This window comes from Typopeltis vanoorti, chromosome 24, assembly GCF_054136105.1.
Source record: "Typopeltis vanoorti isolate ZY-2024b chromosome 24, IOZ_Tvanoo_1.0, whole genome shotgun sequence".
In the NCBI taxonomy this organism is placed as follows: Eukaryota; Metazoa; Arthropoda; class Arachnida; order Uropygi; family Thelyphonidae; genus Typopeltis; species Typopeltis vanoorti.
In genome coordinates this window covers 68,433,920-68,456,943 of record NC_143572.1, presented here as the reverse complement: position 1 = coordinate 68,456,943, position 23,024 = coordinate 68,433,920, and the positions used below count along the sequence as shown (strand labels likewise).

General features: G+C 35.2%; 1 protein-coding gene across 3 annotated transcripts in view; it reads left to right on the top strand.

Moving 5' to 3' along the window:
- Positions 1 to 22,152, top strand: part of LOC150093384 (serine/threonine-protein phosphatase 2A regulatory subunit B'' subunit beta-like) — a 284,810-nt gene extending 262,658 nt beyond the window's left edge. For all 3 annotated transcript variants that reach the window (XM_090413283.1, XM_090413284.1, XM_090413282.1), the window contains 2 exons: positions 11,883 to 11,977; positions 21,624 to 22,152. In XM_090413283.1, coding sequence (XP_090269409.1) covers positions 11,883 to 11,977; positions 21,624 to 21,765 — 237 coding nt within the window. In that variant the 3' untranslated portion in view covers positions 21,766 to 22,152. The remainder of the gene's footprint in view (positions 1 to 11,882; positions 11,978 to 21,623) is intronic.
- Positions 22,153 to 23,024: the final 872 nt, after the last annotated feature.

The following is a 23,024-nucleotide window of genomic DNA, read 5'->3' as shown; positions in this document are numbered from 1 at the left end:
TGGGGTTGAGCTCATTGAAGGTTTTCCTGATCTCTCATCGTCTTCCAGTGATATTCTTCCACTCTTGAAGTGTGTGTGCCACTCAAAACACCTCAAACGACTCATTGCAGCATCGCCATAAACTTGCCGAATCGTGTCAAACGTCTCTGTGGCAGATTTGCCCAGTTTCACGCAGAATTTCACATTCACTCTTTGTTCTAACTTGCTGTCCATGATGAAATCGCAGACGTAACGTACGTGGTCAGAATAGCATCAGTTGCACAGCTCCTGATGTACACAGGATGATGTCTTTTGGCACACTGACTTATGAAGGTTGGTGCTCCCTGTGACTGTGCATGCAGCCTAGTGCTGCCATCTGTTGGCATGTTACAAAACTAGTCTCGAAACTTTTTGATAGCACCTCATATATATATAGGCTGAGAGTGAAGTTAGTTTCATTCTTGAGCCACTTTTGATGTGCTGCATTGGCATAAACATGTTTGAAACCCAACATTAGCTTAATCATCCTGAGAATGCAAAGTAGTATTTTGACTGCTACTGACTCTTTTTTTTTTTTTATTTAAAAAAAAAAAAATTCTAAATTCCACATATAAGATGTGGAATTTAGAATTTAGGGAAAAAAAATTTTATGCCTGGAAAAGTGTTAATTAGAAATTAGAAGACTGTTAATGTGTTTCTTGAGCTGCTGAAATATTAATCCTTGTGAAAAACAGTGTGGGGAAAGGCTATTCCAAAGAACAGAAGTGGGTAAATTATAACAGAAAAAAAATATTTTCATGTTTTAATCCTGTGATCAAGCATATGCAAATAAAGGAATCCAGAAGAAAGTGTGGACATGTATATTGCAATGCATTATGGGACATGTCACTACCCAGACTGGTTTTTATCTTTATGGAATTCTCCTCAGTAGGAGCTAGGTCTACAATATTTTAAAAATATGGTGTTTATGGTAAATATGGGTGTATATGGAAAAAATATATGCCTTCTGCATTAATTTAACCTCATTATCTTCCTGGATCAATCTCCCACTGATAAGACCGATAATGGTTGAAACCAGTCTGAGTAGTGACCCTTCCTGTAATGTATAATACACATATCTGAAAGGAGGTGTGCTTTGCATTATAGGTACTGAGACAATTGATGTGAAGTCAACAGCCTCTGTATACAAGTAGCCTAGTCATGAAGATACTTCACACACAAACTTTGTTTACTTATGCTTGGGCATAGAATTAAAACAAGAATATAATTTTTTGTCCATTATAATTTACTTGATAAGTGAAGAAAACTTTCTTGTGAAAAAACAGAGGTAGACATATTAAAAAAAAAAAAAAAAGGATGAGAAGATCATTCACTAAGTTTGAAAGTGAACTACATATGGATGTTTTCCAGCATATGCTTGTTTTCACATGCTTAAAGGAAAATGAAGAAGTGAAGATGGCTAGTTCAATGAAGTACTGCATGCCAATGAAAATTCCTGTGAGAAAATCATAATGCAGAAACAGAACATCTGTGGGGAAAGTGATTGAAGTATATGTCAGAGAGGGATTATCTGAATAGACTATTCTCTTCTGTGTAGCATCAAGAATTCTTGGAGGTTTTCATGCACACAAAGTTTTTTGGAGGTTGAAAAATGCTAGGAAAAGCTAGAAGTGTAATTTGATCTTTTGAGATATAGGTATTATCAAAGGTAACGAAAAGTGAAATCTTTTTTAGAAGAAATAAGACAGGACTGTGGTTTGATGGCATCAGTGTTTACAAGATTTTTCTAACCTCACTGGACAATAGCAAGATCAGTGTGTTCAGAAATTAGTTATGGAAATCTTGAATTAGTTGGTGCTACAAGGTCCCTCTTCTTCAAATGAAGAAAGGAATGGAGTCTACTGTCATCAAAAAACTATGAATAAGATTTAAGGTTAGCGAAAGATGGTCATGAATGTGAAGAAACAATGTAGGCTGAAATCCAAACCATCACCTTGGGATATTTAATGTCCAGAAAGGAACTTCCAAATATAAAGGGAAAAAAGCAACTAGAAGATGGCAGCCTGATCGGTCCTCTGTGTGAGACCCAATCATATACCTTCAAAATTTCAAGAGTATATACATAAGTTTAATGAAACTATTTCATGGGTACTGTCCAAAAGTTGATAAGGCTAGCCTGGAGATCTAATGAATTAGTGGACCTTTTGGTGGTGAAGAAATTAGCTTGATGACCTTTCTCCATTATCTTCAACAGAACAGGGATGAAGTCATTGGGACAATAGCCTGATGACTGATTTTATCTCTTTTTTTTGGGGGGGGGGTGTTGAAAATGGACATTCTTCTGTTTCAGATAGATGCCAGATGTTGAAAGTTTATTTTTCACTTGGTTAGAGTATAATAAATTTAGTTTAATCCTTTATCAAAGTGTGAGCAAACAAAGTTTGCACCTGAAAGTATCTTCAGGACTGGGGTAAGGTGGTACAACACCAGGGCAACTCGTTGCAAAGGTGGAGGAAGTTACCAACACTCCTATCTCAGTATCTCCTATAATGCAAAACACAGACTAGTTTCGACCTTTAGTGAGGTCTCTTCAGTGGGAGCCAGGCCCAAGTGGAGATACCAGGCAGAAGCATTGCTTTGCAACGAGTTGTTCCGGTGTTGTACCACCTTACCCCAGTCCTGAAGATACTTTCAGGCGCAAACTTTGTTTGCTCACACTTGGATAAAGGATTAAACTAAATTTATTATACTCTAACCAAGTGAAAAATAAACTTTCAACATCTTTCTCTAAATCCAGAGTAATTTATTAAAAATAAAGGGTGGCACACCATTTGGCAACTCCTATAGGTAGAGATGACCTGCTAATGCTTCTGCCTGGTATCTCCACTTGGGCCTGGCTCCCACTGAAGAGACCTCAATAAAGGTCGAAACTAGTCTGGGTAGTGGCCCTTCCCTTAATGCATAACATTAGACATATCCGCAAGGAGATGATGTGTTTTGCATTATAGGAGATATAGGAGATACTGAGTTAGGAGTGTTGGTAGCTTCCTCCACCTTTGCAACGAGTTGCCCTGCTTTTGTACCACCTTACCCCAGTCCTGAAGATACTTTCAGGTGCAAACTTTGTTTGCTCACACTTGGATAAAGGATTAAACTAAATTTATTATAGATGCCAGATGTATAACAAATAATATAGATGATACAAGAAATACGTTAATTCTGAAGTACAAACTTGAGAATAATTTTTGTGGTGGGGGTTATACCTTTTGACCAATCCAAAATGTCTTTCTGGCAAAACATCAGAGGAAGTGAACTGTTTATGTGTAGTACAAGGTGATTTGCCTTGTCTTCTGTACAAGAGATAAAGAAAATGAAAGATGCCAGGAGTCTTATCTTTAGGTAATGTTGCAGTAGTGCCATGTACGTGTGTGAGAGAGAGAGAGAGATAGACGAGCAGAGGCATTTCTTTTGGGCAATTTTTTGTGACCTCTTACCAACTCTTCCAAAATTTTTACCACCACTCCAGAGCTACTAAGTCATTAGTTAGACACATCAGCACTAATTATCACCTAGCTCAGAAACTAGTGTTGACATTAAAGGAGTTGGTAGATCATTCCCTCCTACTCCTATATATATATGTGGAAAGTTTTTTACCTTGGGGATAATATATATTAAGGATACCAAGTAATTTTATAAACTTGGTTTTTTTTACTCCTTCTCCCAAGTAAGCAAAACAGTTAAGTTTGTGCCTGAACGTAGTTCAAGTCTAAAGGTAGTGCAACACCAGGGCAACTCGTTGTAAAGGTGGGTAAAGCTCTGATCACTATTCTTCGTATTTCCCATAATGTAAAACACATCTCACTAAGAGATGTATACTGTTATACATTATGGTTGGGGGAGGGGGGAGTCACTACCCAGACTGGCTTCAACCTTTTTTTTGAGGTCTCGTCAGTGAATAGCTAGACCCTGAAATACCAATGTTTTTTTAGGCTCTGTATTACTAAAAACCTTGGTATGTCAGGGTCTAGCTACTCACTGAGGAGACCTCAAAAAAGGTTGAAACCGGTCTGGGTAGTGACCCCCCCCCCCCACACACACACCCATAATGTATAACAGTATACATCTCTTAGTGAGATGTGTTTTACATTATGGGAAATACGAAGAATAGTGATCAGAGCTTTACCCACCTTTATAACGAGTTGCCCTGGTGTTGCACTACCTTTAGACTTGAACTACATTCAGGCACAAACTTAACTGTTTTGATTACTTGGGAGAAGGAGTAAAAACCAAGTTTATAAAATTACTTGGTATCCTTAATATATATATATATATATATATATATATATATATATATATATATATATATACACACACACATAAAAACAGACAAACACTTCATAAACAAAATTTAAAACATTACACTTTGACAAAGAATGATTTATTAGTCATCTTCAATGTATCTGCCTTTTTTCACAAAGGCTCACTCATTGAGTTGTGATATTAACAGAGATTTATTGGACCTAATATAAAAATGCATAAATACATTTTGGTGCGCCATATGTCAAAAATTATGCATTTTTTTTTATGTGTAAGGCAGTACTGGTGATTCCTATCTGTTGCAGAATTAAAGAGGTTTTCCAGTCTCCTAAGGCACATCGTATTTTTACATTGAGGCAGTTCATCTCTATTAACTCTGTTAATATTGCAACTCAGTGAAACTAAGAAATCTTCTAAATATCAAAATTAATTCCTTTTAGGACTCTGTCAACTGTGTTATCCACTGAGTTTTTAAATATTATCCTTCATATTTCATCAGATTCTTACAGATTCTAGGTGGCTAAGTATTGCTTACATCCTCTGCAGTAGGTGGGATGTGGTCCACCACAGTTGAAACATTTAGCTGATTCTGTTTTTAATTTTTTGCACGAAGCTATTGCATGATTTTCTCTGCACTTAATGCAGCAGAAATCAGTTTGTGCAGCATTGCGAGCGACAAATTTTTGACAATGGTGGCATTGTCCAGTTGATGCCTTTCATAATAATGGTTCTCTGGTTTTATAGCCAGGTCACGGACAGTTTTTAGGTCATAGATTTCTTGGTATTGTTTGCCGATTTCCATTAAGACGAGAGGCATTGGACATTTATCTGCTCAGAGTATACAGCTAACTTTAACAAGGTTTAGTCTGCAGTTTTGGAGGTCTCTTGTGACTTCCTTGGTGATTATGGATTCTGTTATAGTGTGCAGTACTGCCTTGAAGTGTTTATTTTTTTCACTCTTCAGAGCAAATGTGTGGTACAGAACGTTTTTATCATCCAAAAATTGAGTGAGTACACAAATGTTTCTAACTATATTTGGATTGCCTTGTCTGTATTTCAGGTTTTGTAAATTTATTTTACTGGTATTGTTTATTAATAATAGACCACTGCCATCTATTGTTTCCTTAACTTACAGGAAAACTGGATGAGGTCTTTCCTTAATGTGGTTTTGTTTTTGCTTCTGTGTGTGCCATTTCAACAAAAGTTGATTCATTGCATTGTTTTTTCCTGCTGACTTCACAAAGCCCATTGTGTTCCTTGGCTGTTTTCTGTGTTAAATCTGAGCTAGTTTTTGAGTACAAAGGATGGAACTTTGCTCTGTTCTTGGTCACCAAGATCAATCACATCAGATGACATACAAGATCAGATATTAAAACCATGATTCAATTAAAGTGGATGTCATATGTTTTATGTATACAATTAGAAAAAGGTTTACCATCTTGTTATTAAAATAATCTGGAATGGAGATAGCTTTGTAAAGTTTTTTTTCACTTGGTTACAAATTATACTTGCCAAAAAATTATATTCTTGTTTAATCCTTTACCCAAGTGTAAGCAAACAAAAGTGAAGTATAGAAAATATATAACTTCTGCATTAATTCAATCTTGGTATTTTTCTGGGTTTGGCTTCTTTGATGAGACATCGATAAAGATCAAAATTAGTCTAGATAATAACTTTTTTTATAATGCATAGCAATATACATGCTTGAAAGGAAGTTGTTTTCCTTCATTATTGATTACTGAGGCAGTTGATGTGAAATCAATAGCCACTATATACACATGGCCTAATCATGAAGATACCTCACATGCTAACTTTTGTTTGCTTATGCTTGGGGTTAAACATTGGTTAAACAAGAATATAATTTCTTGGCAATTATTTACTTATAAACTCTTATTTACTTTATAACCAAGTGAAAAGAAAACTTTCTAAAAATAATAATCTCATTATTATCAGCGCTGACCAAGACAAAGCAGTAGTCATACAAGATAGGAAATGATATTTTAGGAATATGTCCTTATTGCTTTGTGATTTTTTTCTATTTATCATTCTCTCTCATCTGATCCTGCTATTACTACTAGCCAGATTAATAAAGTTAATATATTGACTGATATCATCTTTAATTCTTCATCTTTGGATGAAGAATTAAAAAATTATTTCAACAAGTTATTTATTGACAAAGCATTTAACAGTTTTAAGCTCTCAGTTTCTGTCTGAGGAAGAAATCTCTTGGATTCCTCTTCCATATGTTAGAGGAATATCTGAAAGTATTGTTAAAGTTCTGTAGACTCTCAACATTGTGGTATATGCTTTCATCCTGTCGGAAACTTTCAACCTTCCTTTCTTCACCTAAAGACAAGCCTCCTCTGCTTAACTTTTGAGGTGTCTACTAGAGTCCTTGCTCACGCTTTGGACAATTGGGTAGATATATTGCCATCCACCATGTCCAGTACCATGAACATGAGCATGGCTTAGCTGAACATGCTGTCCCTACTCAACATAGGGTACTTTGGATGTAAACCAAGTTCTTACATAAGACTAGATTCATGTAGTTTGGGTACTTGAGGTAGACAGTAATTGTTGATACTGCCAATTGTTGAGGCAGATGTCGTTTTGAGTGATGTACACCATGTTTTTTGTTAAGGACATATTAAAGGTGATGGGTGTGGGTTTTTTTATATGAAATTTTGTTGATTTATTTTTTTAATGCTTTTTATGTTCTTGTTGTTATTTGTTTTTATTATTGTTTGTGGGAGATTCCTTCTTTATAGTGTTAATGTCAGAAAGTTAATTATGAATGAAAAAAAAATTTCTCCATACAGGGAGTATTTTAATTCTTTCTTTTAGAGAAACTTGTGCCATAGTTTTTTATGAATTATTTACACATAAACACAAAGTAAAGGTAATAATTTAAGTTAAGGGATATTACATCCCATATTGTTTCATAGCCGAATAAGAAATTTAAAGAGTTTCATGCCGAATATAGAAACTATATAAAGTTCGGCGAGTCCAAGCGTAAGCAAATACCTGGATAGTTTAACACATAACCCATTTGGTAGTGCAACACTGAGGCAACTCATAGTAAGGGTGGAGCAAGCTCCATTCACTATTCTTGGTATTTACCCATAATGTGAAACCCAGCTCCTAGGAGCTGTATTACTGTTCTACATTATGAGAGAAGGTCACTACCCAGACTGGTTTCAACCTTTATTGAGGTCTCATCAGTGAGTAGGTAGACCTAGATAATACCAAGTTTGTAGTGAACAAACTTTATTATAAGGCCATATATTTCAGTCTTAAAATTACAGATCTTCAGTGACAAAAAAACAGTTGATAAAAGATAGAATGCAAACAATGGATCTATTTGAAATAGAATGAGCCGTTTGATGTTATATTTCCAGTAACGTTATGCTCTAACTAAGGAAAAGGTTAATCAAAACAGTATATATATATATATATATATATATATATATATATATACACACAGGAATTCCTCGATTATCGCGGTTATTGTTGCCACGAAAAATACCACAATAATTGAATCCACAATAATTGGGATAAATAATACGTATAAAATGGGTGATCATTGCCAAGGATTTTTCAAATCTATTAATTAAATTTTATATATGAAGTAAAAAGAAATGTGTCCAAACGTGTTAAGTAAAAAATGAAGGTTCATTTAGAAAAACAAGATTATTCTTTAATCTTTATTTATATATAAGGAGTACATACAGTACATACAATTATTCTTTCTTGGATAAAAATTGGTGTAGAGTTGTCTGGTGGAATTTTTTCTTTCTTTTTTCTTCGTATAAAACTCGGTAGCAACATGGAATTTTCAATTTCTTGATGAACTTTCATTGATTGCTCGAGATTAGGATCACCTTTCAAGATTTTTTTTTTTTATTTCTTTAAAATTTTCAGCAATTCTAAACATTTCGTCCATTTCTTTGAGGGTAAATTCCTTCAGTGCCACTTCAATTTGTTCATCATTATCATCGATTTTAGCATTGTAAGCACATTCTCTCTCGAGGTTAATTAGGTCTTCACCATCCAGCTCCTTATCGTTTGACTGAAGCAGGTCCTGAACATCACCTTTTTCAATTTCTTTTAGTCCTAGATGCCAAGCTTAGTTATGTCATTGATAACACGGGTTACTTCATTTTCAAATCCTTTAAAATCATTTGCACAATGAGGAATAATCTTTTGCCACGCCGCTCTCAGGTTGCTAGACATTACTTCACTCCATGCTTCCTTGACATTCTCAGTGCAATTTTTGATATTGAATGCCTTCCAGAATTCTGTCAAAGTCATGGCTTCATCTCTTGTAGTCTTTTCTATTGCTTGTGAAAGAGTTCTTCGTAGGTAATATGCCTTAAAGGATGCGATTACACCTTGATCCATTGGCTGGATGATGGAAGTGGTATTAGGTGGTAAATAAATAACTTTTACATTTTCGCATAAATCATTCAGTACTGTTGAATGACTAGGTGCATTATCTAATATCAACAAGATTTTAAAATCAAGATTTAATGACTTGCGGTACCTTTCAGCTTAGACAAAAGCAGTTTTTAAATCAATCCTCAAAAATAGTTTTTGTCATCCAAGCTTTTCTATTGAATCTCCAATGAACAGGGAGAAAATTTTATCTAAACTTCTAAGCGGGTGAAGATTTTGTGAACGATAAATAAAGAGAGGCTTCATCTTAATCTCCAGAAGCATTGCCACATAGTAAAAGTGTTACACGCTCCTTCAAAACCTTGTAGCCAGGCTGTGATTTTTCATTTTTTGATAAAAATGTTTTAGTGGGCATTTGTTATCATAATAAGCCTATTTCGTCAGCATTAAATATCTGATCATCAGTATAATTTCCTTCTTCAATGATCTGTTGCAATTCACCAGGAAAACTAGCTGCTGATTTTTCATTGGCACTTGCAATTTCACCTTGTATGCGAACACTATGAATGCTCAATCGCTTTTTGAACTGATCAAACCACCCTGAACTTGCAGAGAAAGTTTCTTCCACTACTGATGCCAAATCATTTTCGCTTTCTAATTGTTTTCTTTTTAAAGTTTCAAACAAATTCAATGCTTTTGTTTTTATAGTCATTTGACTAAAAGGAATTCTCTTTTGGTTACAATCTTCTATCCACATTGACAATAGCATTTTCATTTCAATCATAAGATGGCTTCTGTTTCTCATAGTTTGGGACCCAGATGAGGTCGATGCACTTTGTCCTAATTGCTTATAGTTTACAGCGTGGTCTAAAATATGGCGAACAGTTGATTCATTTAGACCGTACTCTCTTGCAATTTTGTCTTTAGTTATGCCTGCTTCATACTTATTTATCATATGCAACTTATCTTCTAAGCTGATCACTCTACATTTCTTCTTGATAGCTGTAGACTTGATATCATCCTTGTTTCTTTTAGCATTCATTGTAGGGGTAAATAAGAAGAGAAATAAATATCCACATGTACTTCAGGCAAAGGCGGACAGTTACTGGTGAGTGGTGAGCAGGCGGCGTCGGATAAAAACGAAGCGCTACAAGAGAGCAATACCTGGAGAGTGGCGACTCGAACTGGTTGCATATGTAGTGGGCTACATCTCGTGACCACGATAATTCAAATTTGGAGCGCAATAATTGGAATTTTGGTATCAAATTACAAACTGCAATAAATCGAGAATCGTGATAATCGAAACCACGATAATCGAGGTATTCCTGTGTGTATGTGTGTATATATATATATATATATATATATAATGTCATACTCTACTGATCACCCGATAGATACAGCATCTTGTGAGTTTCTTGAGACTCACCATTCTTTGTTTTAACAGTAAGCATAAAAAAAATAAATGAATAAAATGATGCATTCTTGTAATCAGACTTTCCCATATTTATGATAACAACTGGCAGTCATTCCAATTCAAGTTTGGGCAGTAAAACACGGCTTCAGCACTCTTCTTAAATAAACTTTGAAATTTGTATTGACAGCAATGTAGTAGGTGTGTTTCAGACCAAAGAATGTTGTGGTCTGTGTCTACTCTGTGTTAAGCCAATCCAGATTTATCAAATTTCCTGTGGTAAATATATGATTGATATTCTTGTATTCTCTTTTCTGTTGAGCATCCAGTTTGTCTGAAGTAGTATAGATGGCAGTCACAAGGAACTTGGTATACACTCAGGAGAGACATTGGAGAGCATTTATCAGAATATTTCTTCAGAATTCTGGAAATTGGTTCTGAAACACCAAAAATGTGTGGGATTGGAACTCGACATACTGTTTCCTTGTTGTTTAGGTAGGTTTGTAGGAGTCAAACAGATGTTGCATAGTCCTTTCTTAGAAGACATTTAATTTCATATGTTGTTTGATATTTGAGAGTTCTTCATGTAGTTGATGAGGAGTCAAACAATTAGTCTTAGATCGTTGAATCAAAGACTTTATGATTTCTGTCTTTTGAGGAGGATGGTGTGCAGCAAAATACCCTTAGAAGGATATGGCAGAGGAAAATAGCAAGTTGGCTGCATTCATTTGCTTGAAACCCCTAATTAGGGTACTCAATCCATCTTGGATAGATTAGAGGCGTGGACCACACAGTTTTTTGGTAACTGTGTGTGTGTGTTTTTGCATCTGCTACAAATTAATTACTTTTTACTTTGAACTCTAATGGTATACAGATCAAGTTTTTTAACATGCCCTGATGTTGTATTTTCATATAATTACACTGTTGTATCTTTTTCATATAATTAAACTGTTATGTTTATGAAATATGACCAAAAATTCTGTTAATAAAAATATGTGTAATTTTTTTTCTGTTTCTTATTTTTTAATATCTTTCTAAACTTGTATTTTTATTTTTCATCATAAATAAAAATTTAGTAACATAAATTAATGCTATTAATGAATTTCTATATTGGAAATATTGTATCTCATTCCTATATTCTTTTTATCAATAAAACTTTTTATCAGTTAATTCTAAAATATTCTAATCTAAATTAAATGAACTTGAATGTATATTAACTGACTGATTATATTCAATGAATACACATACTCCGCCTTCTTCATACAAAGTCTATAACATGTGATCTCAAATCATTGAAGGCAAATACTAATAATGATAATGAATTATTGTATGAATTTGAATCAATAGATCATGATGTATATTAACTGAATGTGCATATAGTCAGTAAAATTAAATAAAAATAAAAAATCATCCAGTGCCTTTTATTCCTCAAACATCATAGAGCGCAAGGCAGAGTCTCCTTTAGCTCCCTAACTTTATGGCAGTCATTTTCCATACTTCATATTCTCACTGACATTGAGCCTAAGTGATCAATGAATTACAGCTTTTTGGGGGAGGAGGGGGGGGGAGAGAGATAGATCATGGCATACAGTAATGTTCACTGAGTATATAAAATCTTTTTCCTTGTTTATATTCACAAACTGACTACCATGCAGGAAATGACAACAAACAAAACATATAACTTCTTGATATTTGCTCTGTTACTGTATTTTATTGTCATCTCTATTTTTTTTTATTTTTCCTATATTAATCTATAAAAACACTTCTTTTCTCCTCCAAGGATCCAGATAATGAAACAGAAGTAGTGTCTGATTGGGTTCGTTTTGCTGAAGAAGAGTACCAGTATCTTGTTAGTGAAGAAAATGCTAATGAAGTGTAAGTACTTTCTTAATATTTACATGCTTTGATTCAAACTGCTGGCCTAAAGTTTTTAAATGTTATGTATGCACAGTGTAAGTTTATTATATTCAGTGCTGAGGTCTAAATAATAATTTAGGAAAAAAAGAATTATAATAAAAATTTGCTTGTTAGTAAAAGATCAAAATTCACATGCACAAACATTGAGTTCACTAAAATATATATAGAATCCATTTGGATTCTGGATTATAATTATATCTTCATAAGTGAAATTTTCAATATAAAATATAATTACCAAGTATAAAATGAATATGAGGTTAAATTTATAAATTCTTGAGTTAATTAATGTAGATCTACCATCACCAAGGAACTGAACTCTGATCTCCTAGTTATATCCCAGTGGGATGCAAGAACAACCTTGTAAACTTCAATGTCATCAAAACTCAGTTCTGTCTTATCTCTTGCAAGAAAGAGCTTGTATCCCCCACCCCTTACCTTCAGTAATACTGAAATATCCAAACATGATCAGATTTCTCTTCTTGGACTGACCTGCACCTCTGATCTTTCCTGACACAACTACATTTCAACTATAGCTTCTGTAGCCATCAAAAAACTTTGTGTAATTTTTTTCACACAGCACGCTTCTTTACTCCTTCACAGCTGCTAACTATACAAAGCCCAAATCCATCCATCTATGGAATATTACTCCCATATTTGGGGTGGTGCACAAAAATCCTCTCACTTCTATCCAGAAGAGGGCAGTCCAGGTAATTAGTGATCCCTCTCTCAAAAGACGTTCAGTTTCTGCCTTGTGTCTTTTCTACAGATATTTTCATGGACAGTGCTCTGCTTAATTGGCCACTATTATTCCTCCACTCTTCTCCAAAATCATTAAAACAAGAGCCACTGCTAACCACACCCTTTTATAGTCCATCTTGAAATTCACCGAACCAACTTCACTGCCTCCTCTTTTATTCCATCTACTTCTGTTCTTTAGAACAGTCTCCCCCACTCTGCCTTTCCCCCAGATTACGATCTTCAGCTGTTCAAGCAAAATGTGAACAGATTCCTCTTGCTCACACACGGCACTGATGTCCTATAAGTCTTGTGGCCTTCTGTTTGTGTATCAGATATATAAAATAAAATAAATTAAAGATGTGTTTAGTGAGCATGTGATGTTTGGGTTCTTGTAGCACGTGGTGAATGGCATGAGCTACCATTAGGTGTTCTGAGTACATTTTCATTGAACTGTTTCTGTCATGACTGTTATTATCACTACTGTCATGAAAGCTCCTCAGGAAGCTTCCATCAGAGGATATAGCATCAGTAATATATATTTATCAAGAGTGTTAATAAGGGAAGCAGTATCAGACTATATACTTGTTGGAGTTCAAAGGATTGGTAGCATCAGTAAGCAGGAACAACTGCAAAAAGGATCCTGTGGAGAAAATATAAACAGAAAGGTGATCAGCAGCTTACAAGCAGTACAAAACACAAGCAAGATGGGTAATAACCAACATAGTAAGAAAGGCAAAATCAGATTATGAGAGGAAATTAGGTTATCAGGTCAGCCAAAGGATATAGCAAAAAAGTTCTTATGCTATTAATGCAATTAAGAATGACTCCATAGTGATAACTTTAATGAATGCCAATGGATGGGAGGTGACAGAAGCAGAAAAAATAATTTAGTCATTGATCACTTTGTGGTTGCATCATCCAGAGGGAAGTATTGCAGTGGCTGATATGACAGGAACTAATGTGAGAATATTACAAAATATCACTGTGAATACAGTCATGGGATAGGAGGGTTTAACAGCCCCTGCATTATGAGAAGGTGCAGGACAATTAGCAGTGCTTCACACCAAGCTGACAAATTTTAGTTTCAGCTCTGGAAAAGTCCCAAAGGAGTAGAAAAGAGAAAAATAGATCAGTTACATAAAGGTATCTCTGATAGCAAAGTATAGACCAGACAGTATCTCAGTAGTGGTTGTTAAAGTATTGAAAAAGTTAGTTATAAGAAAAATTCAGAAATGTAATAATAATATGATACTCTGTGGGGAGTAGCTGTGGAGGACCACAACTGTGATGAAGGTAGGTCTTGCCTTACTAATGTACTCATTTTTTGAAATAAAGTGTAATAGTTAAGTTAACTAAAGGAAATATCTATACTAAGATACTGCTGAACTTTTCAAAACCATTTGGGCAGCTACTATACATTGTTACATAAACTGTAGCAAATGAGAATGTATTTAAAGCTGGTGACATGGATAATAGAATGGCTGAAAGGCAGCCATCAAAGAATAGTATATTGCAGAGTAGAATCTAGAAGAAAGCAGGTAACCACTAGTGTACTACAGAGATCTTTGTCAGGCACTACTGTTAAATTTGTACATGAATTATATAGAGAATAAATTAAGAAGAAAATATTGTTATTTGCTGATAATGATGATGCAAAATTGGGGAAGACAGTAGTTTGCAAAGATGGTGTGGTGTGGAGATCGTGCAGTATGACATAAATAGACTGTCAGTAGGAAGAAAGGAAAGATTTTTGACCAAATTTGTGCACAGTAGTCATGTTTCTTAGGGATGTTGAAGCAATCAAAAGGATTCAGAGGTGAGTTACTAAAATGTTGACTGTTTTGTGAGTTACAGTTCAGTGGATAGGCAGAAAAGTGTGGATGTGATTAAAAACATATATTACTAGAGGAATTTTATAAGGTTGATGTAGAAGAAATTTTGCAGTACATGACAAGAAGGAGAAAAGAGATCTCGGCTAAAAGTTGTGTTAGATTGTGTTTAGTAACAGCATGAGGACTATTTTGTTTACGATGAATAAGTGAAATAAGTTATCAGAGATGATCACGAGTGCCTTGTCAGTGAATTAGTCTATCGAGACTTATGACAGGTATTGTGTGAATAATGATTAGTGTAAACCTCTAACGATGATCCTTCAAACTCTGTCAAGGTGCCATATTATAATAATAATGCTAATAACTTTATGGCCACCAGTCGCATTCCTTTCTTTTTTGCATTACATATATCTTGTGAACTTCAGGCTGTGGATTCAAATCATACTGTAGCCTGGATGTTTGTAAGGTCTTTAAGTAGATGATCTTTGTTGCTCAGGATGAGACCACCACCACTGCATGGTAGGTGGAGAGGCTTGAAGAAACATGAAAACAAAATCATGTGTGGTTTTAGAACAGAGTTCCCAGTTATGATCCTTATCAGACAACTCTTTTCAAGAAAAGTTGGAAACCTATAGAATATTTAATATCACTGTCATTAAAAAAAAAAAAAAAATTAAAAACTCTTTGCATTTTTAATAACATTTCTACCCATGAAAGACTGTAAGCTTATAGTACATTATAAATATGCTAACTGCTAAATAATCTGGAAACTGCTGTAGAAACTAACCATGGGTCTTTTTTTCCTCCAGTCATTTCCCTTCCAGTAAACAGAGTGGTGATCTCATATAAGATAATGAAAATCACCTAAAGTCAATCCTCGCTATAGCAGACACCATTATAACAAACTGTCTCACTGCAATAAACGATTGAAACATGCTTACCAATGCCCTATAGCCATGCTGTTTTAAATTCATTATAGCAATATGTCTAGCTGCAACAAACTCTTTCTGCAATTCATTAAAGCTTGCTATAGAGAGGGGGGGGGAATTCAACCATATCACAAAAAAAAATTCATGCAACAACCATATCACGATATGATTTGAACTCATAGCCCATAAGTTAAAAACAAAGAATGCTATATACTGGGCTCAGCTTTAGAGTTTCCCTTATAAATTTAAACATAACCATAGATACTTATAAAGTGTAACTAACATATGGATTTCTGCTCAGGACATGGACTGGTTATTACTAACACCATGTTCCAACATAAAAATGTGCACAAATTCACATGGAGAAAAGAGGCTAGGAATAAGAAAAGTCTCATTGACTATGTTATTGTTGATAGTGATGTTTTCTCCCTGGTGCAGGACACCAGAGTGTACAGAGGATTTGAAATTGGAAGCGATTGCTATTTAGTCTTGGGCAGGATAAAATTGAATTTCATATTGAAAAGAATAACATGTAAGAAAGTTTTAAAGCGAATAAAAGTTCAGCAACTCTCAGATGTGAAATATAGACTAAAATACACAAAGATTATTGAAGGAAAGATGAAAGAGTTTGAGAATAGGAACCAAACCTTGGAGATTCAGTGGCAAGTATTGAAGAAAACCCTGATTGACTCAGCCAGAGAGGCATGTGGTGAGGTTGTCTGCAAGGATAGAAAAACCAGAACTCCATGGTGGACACAGGAAGTTAAAGAGGCAGTGAAGGAAAAGAAGAAAGCATATCAAAAGTTCCTGGCAAATAAGTCAGCTTTTGCTCTTAGAGAATACAGAGACAAATGTAAGAAAGCTGAACACTGTGTAAAACTAACTAAACAAAAGTCATGGGAAGACTTTGGCAAGAACATAGAAAATAAATATTAAGAAGGTGGTAAGATATTCTGGAGGTTGTTGAAGAAACTTAGAAATGGAGGAAAGAGTGCTGTAAAAGGAATTAGAGATGATAAAGGTGACATGAAAATGGGAGAAAAAGATATCCTTGAAGTATGGAGTAAATACTTCGAAAAATTGCTAAATGAAACTAGCACTGATGGCACAGTGGTAAAAAACATTCAACAGGCATACAGTCAGGAATACATATCCATACTTGAAGTAGAAACAGCCATTAAAGGCTTGAAATGTGGAATGGCAGCAGGAGTAGATGATATTCGACCAGAAATGCTGAAGTATGGTGGTATAAAAGTCTTACAATGGCTGCACTGCATAGTACAGAAGGTCTGGACAGAGGTACGAATTCCTGATGATTGGAGTAGAGCTCTAATAGTACCCATATATAAAAAGGGAAATAAAACTGAATGTGAGAATTACGGAGGTATTTCCCTACTGAGTGTTCCGGGCAAGATTTATGCCAGTATACTTGAGAAATGGTTCAGAAGAATTGTGGAAGAAAAGCTGGCTGAAGAACAAGCTGGATTCAGGCCAAATAGAGGCTGTCAGGATCAGATGTTCACTTTACGACAAATAGTTGAGAAATCATGGGAATATAACAAAGATCTGTATTTCAGTTTTGTCGATCTGGAAAAGGCATACGACAAGGTGCCAAGGGAGAATCTATTTAATACACTACAGTTATATGGTGTCAGTGAGGCATTATATCAAGCAATACTTAGTCTTTATTTGAGTTGCAAGTCAGCAGTTAGAATTGAAGGAAATACAGGAAGATGGTTTAATGTTAAATCTGGTGTGAGACAAGGATGTACATTATCCCCTCTGTTATTCATTATCTATATAGATCACGTAATGAAGGAAAGTGGTATTAAACATGATATCAGGATTGGAGATGTTAATGTCAGCTCTTTGCTTGCTTTATGTGGATGATGTTATACTTCTAAATAAATCTGCTACAAGTTTGCAAGATTCCCTGACTAAATTGAATAACTGTTGTAATAGATATGGTATGAAGGTCAGCAATAAAAAGATAAAGACAATGAAAATAGGTAGAATCGTTTTGAACGGAGAACCTGTGGAACAAGTAAAACATTTCAGCTACTTAGGCACGATTTTTAGTGCAGATAGTAAATTAAATATGGAAATAGACAACAGAATCAACAAGAGTGGTAGGAAGTCAATTGAATAAATTCATATGGAATAAGAGAGAAATTAGTTGGAACACTAAATTAGCTGTATACAAGACACTGTTCAAACCAGTTTTAACTTATGGATCTGAGAGCTGGGTCAGAAGTAAAACACTTGACCAAAGACTAGAGACTGCAGATATAAGAGTCCTGAGAAAGATTAGAGGCGTGAACAGATGGCATCAATGGCAATATCATATTAAAAACGAGAATATTAGGAAAGAACTTGACATTGTCAGTATCCAGGAATGTGTTAGCAGAGCTGATCTCAGGTGGTATGGTCACTTAAACAGAATGCGTGAGGAAAAATTAGCAAAACAAATGTTCTCTGCCAGGTTGGCAGGAAAACGACCCAGAGGAAGACCAAGATATAGGTGGATATATATCGTACAAAGTGCCTTAGACGATAGAAATATAAGATCTGATAGTGTTGGAGTCTTTACAAGTAACAGACTGATTTGGAGGAAAATTGTAGATAAGAAGTTAGTAATGATGTAAATTTTTCATGTAGTACTATCATATCCTGTACACCCCTTGAAGGTACATGTCAGGAATTAGATGATGATGAACTAACATGTGGACATATTAGTTTTAATTATAGGTATTTAACTGTAAATAGAAATGAATTGCAATGTGCTGACACACTGCTGCTATCCAGTAAGCATTTTATTATATTAATTGTTTGTTAATAAAAGTGGATGGTTTGTTCTATCACTGAATTCTAACAGATTAGGGAAAGTTTTTTCGAAATCTTTTAAAGACAATCTGAATAAGTGTTTTGATTTATTAGTTAATTCGGAAAGGGTTTTGACATACTGCAGTGCCCTGGTTCAGCAACCTGTTAATGCTAAAGATAGAAGCGTTTAATTATTGCTTTAATGAGGCAAAGAGCATTATTCCATTCTAGATATAACTAGTAATTTTTACATAAATATCAAGACTATTCCTGATATTTATGCAAAACAGTCATGGTAATTAATGTTTTTTGTTCTCATCGTGAATTGGTCAAAAATTATTGGTATCAGTGAGACCTGGTTGTCAGAGAAGATAGAAGAAATAGGGCAGGAGGAGGGGTATTATTAATGATAGCTGAAGAACTTCAACCAAGAAAAAGAGAAGTTAACATGTTCGCTGCCACGCTACTTTGGCATGGTCTGTTTCCCTACGCCGAGCAGTTTTACTTCTTCAAGGTCAGTACGATAATCTCGTTACCGGAGGTAAACGTCCTACGAGTATACTCGTAGTTGGCTTGTACAGAGCATATACGGTCTATGAGAATACACAGTTTTGATGCTAGCCCCACAAGCCAAGCATTTTCACTTCTTCAAGGTCACTACAATAATCTCGTTCCCGGCGGTAAGCGTCATACGAGTATACTCGTAGCTGGCTTGTGAAGCAGGTTTACCCACTACGAGTATACTCATAGTTGGCAGCGAACGTGTTAAGGAAGATTGTAGATCTGGTAGAAATGGTTCATTTGAAGCTGTCTGGCATGAGATAGAGGCCAACAATAGGACAAAATATATTGGTTGCTGCTATAGACCTCAGCATCCATAACAAAATGTGGATAACATACATCAGCAGATTAGCACAATGAGTGCAGGGCCAAGCAATTATCCTGGGAGACTTGAACTATGGGATATAAATTGGAAGGAGGAAAAGGCACATGACAAAATGGAAACGGAATCTATAGTTACTAAGGGATAATTACCTGAAACAGCATGTGATGGAAGGGATTAGGGGTTTGAGAGTGTTGGATCTGGTAATAGCATCAGAACTATCTATAACTGTAGTAGCAACTCTACCTTTGATTGGGGAAAGGGACTGTGCAGTCTTGTCCTGGGAGATTGCTCACTATGTGGAAATTTCAGTCAAGAAAGAATTTATGCAGAACTACAAAACTGGTGATTATGACAAACTTAGAAGGCTATTTGGAGCAGTGTCATGACACAAGAAACTACATGGAATGAATGTCATTAGTACATGGGAAGTGGTCAAGAATTGTTTGAGCAAGGCAGTATCAGAGTGCATGCCCAGAGTCATGAGGATAAACTAAGTAGGGATTAAGTGAATGACTAGCAATATAAAGCAGGAACTACAAAAAAAAAAAGAAAGCATTGTAGAAGAATTATAAACAACAAGGTGAACAGCATGCACTTGAGCAGCATAAAGCACAAGTAATTTTCTTTCAAAATCTGGTAAGGAAGGCTAAATCAGATTTTGAAAGAAATAAGACTAAATGATCACTTTGCAAAGGTATATCATCCAGGTGGTGACTTTGCTCTGGCAACTTTCCAAGGGAGTGGACAGAGGGTAAGGTAGTTCCATTACATAAAAGTAGCTCCAAGACAGAAGTAGCAAATTACAGACCAATTGGTATCTCTAGAGTGGTGGTTAAAGTATTGGAAAAGTTGGTGAAAAGTGAAATTCAGGAATGGGTGGACATGAATATGATACTTTACAGGGGACAGCATAGTTTTTTAAAAGGTAGTTCTTGCCTCAGTAATTTATTCACATTTTATAATGAGGTAACAGCAGAATTGGATAAAGAAAATGGCTACACCATGATACTGCTGGACTTGCAAATGTATTTGACTGAATACTGCATGGAAAACTATTGCATAAGTTGGAGCAAATGGGATATGAGGCTGGTGGCATAGATTGGAGGTGGCTGATAGACAGACATCACAGTGATGTATGTTGGAGCAGAATCATCAAGGCAAATGAGAGTGCCCAGGACTCTGTACTAGGACCACTACTCTGTAATTTGTATATTAATGATAAAGCAGAAGATTTGAAGGGAGACATTCAGTTGTTTGTCGATGATGCAAAACTAGGGAGGGCAATTTTATTCAAATTAAGTGGATATTGAATCGAACATTATTTCATAGCCGAATATAGAAGCTACAAGAGTTTCATGCCGAATATAGAGACTATAAAAGTTTCTATATTCGGCATGAAACTCTTGCATTTTCTATATTCGGCTATGAAATAATTTTGGATTCAATATCCACTTAATTTGAATAATTTGCATTTGCTGAAGTGAAGTCTTTTGGCTCTCTTTTTCAGTAGGGAGGGCAATAGTTGATAAAGGTGATTAAAATATCTTACAAGATGATTTAAATAAATTGGCGGTGTGGGCAAAGGACAATGGTTGTGAATTGAATGTTGTAAAATATAAGACAAATGAAAAAATTACATTTGAATAATTGTAAACTAGTGCCATCACATTGATGGTACTAGTTTACTAGAAATAGATGAGGCTAGGAATCTGGGGGGTGATGGTGGATAGAGATTTAAAATTCAGAGGACATATTGCAAGAGTTGGAAAAATAGCTCAGAGGATTACTTGGATGATGAAGAGCACATTGACAAGTAAAGATAGGGAGGTTATTATCCCTCTTTATAAGGCCTGTGATTCACCACATATTGATTACTGGGCACAGATTTGGTCACCTGCATTTCTTGGGGATTGGGAGTGACCAAGCTGGTTACAGGTCTGTGGAATGTTCCTTATGAAGATACATTGAGGGTGTGTGTGGATTGCAGAGTTTAGCTGACAGGCAGAAGAGAGGGGATATGATAGAAACTTAAAAGTTACTAAAGGGATACTATAAGATTGACACAAGAAATTTTTCAATACATAGGGAATAGGGGGAAAACAAGGGGTCACACTTGGAAGTTGTCTGAGAGCGTGGTTAGTAAGGGTGTGTGGACTAGGTTCTTTACTTGGAGAGTGGTGAATGAGTGGAATGGATTGCCAGAGATGGTTGTAAGCACTCCAACAGTGAATAGGTTTAAGGAGATATATGATAGGTATTGTATTAATGGATAGAGTGGGTCTCCTGCGATGAGTCTTTTGACTCCATGGAGTGCCCATATAAATAATAATAATAATTCTTTTATTTTATTTTTTTTATATTATTCACTGGTTAATATTTCTTTTCTGTGCTTTCAGGGTAATTGAAAACTGCAGCCCGATGGAAGAAAGTGTAACTAAAAGTGAAAACATTAATTCAACACGGTATTCTCCAGGGATGTCGCACATGATTTCCATTGATGATGACTATGATTATGCAGATTCAGATCCAGATTACTGAGTTAAATTATCACACAAGAGAAGTAACTCTTATTTAACTTTTTATGTATTATAAAGATTCAACAGACAGAGCTATAGATCTTTTCAGTGTTGTAAATGGAAAGACTTGTTCTTGTGATAACCACTGAGGAGTGTGAGGAATCTGCTTGTGGAGTCATGACAGTATGCAAGCCTTTATTGTAACTCAGGACTATTAATTTAACTCTATGCATTATTTCAAAAAGGAAAAAAAAAGAAGAAGAAAATCACACATAGCATCCCGTGAATTAACATCACTTTAGCATACTTTTCTCATGTTGTAGACAGATGGTCAAAGCTGTATATGAATGCCGACAGATTTCTTCAACTGAATTTTGTCTAAAATGAAATTAAAATGAAATAATTTTTATTTTGTAGTTGTTGTTCATTCTTTCATACTTTTACATCTCTATAGTTTTATTAATGGCAATAAATGTATATAATTAAGATGAAGTTTAATTGTAGTTACAAATTATAACAGTAATCTTCAGGACACTTATCATCAACCTCTGATGTTTCTTTTATTTTCCAGTGAGCAAAATATTAAATTACAATTCATGGAAGAAAGAACTTGTATGTTACTGTCATTATTGCATTTGTACAATTTTGGAAGTGAGTTATTTGGGAAAAGCATTGTTCAGTGAGAGTGTAGAATCTATTAGGGGGAATGCAGGCAAGTGGGTGTTCAAACATCCCTGGAGTGAATGGATGTCAGAAAGGGAAATGATCAAGCAGTGGTGAATGCAGTTTCATAGGTCTCAAATCTGAATAGGTTGTGCATTACAAGATGCAAAGGTAGTTGTGAACCTAAGGTACATTGCAATTCATGTACATGAATGCCAGAAGCATCAAGAATAATGTTGAAATTTTTGGTACTGGTCAGTTCAGCTTGGCAAAAAATTAGCATTATTGACACTTGGTTGAGGGGAGGGTGATTTAGCAATGGAATGTAAGAAGTATTTTATTTTCAGGGGGATATGACAGAACAGGACAGTAAAAGACTGATGATAGCTGAAGAATTATAAACTGCAAAAGTAGAAGTTAAGCTGGAGGAATTCAATACTGAAAGAGGTGATTAATTTGAGTCTCTTTGCTCTGAAATATAGGCCCAACAAAATATATAGTTCATTGTTATAGGCCAGATAAATGCACAAAAAGATGTTAATACCATCAGTAGATTGATGCAATGAGTGCAGGCCAAGTAATTATTGTAGGGTTTTCAACTATGAGAGAAGGGGGGGG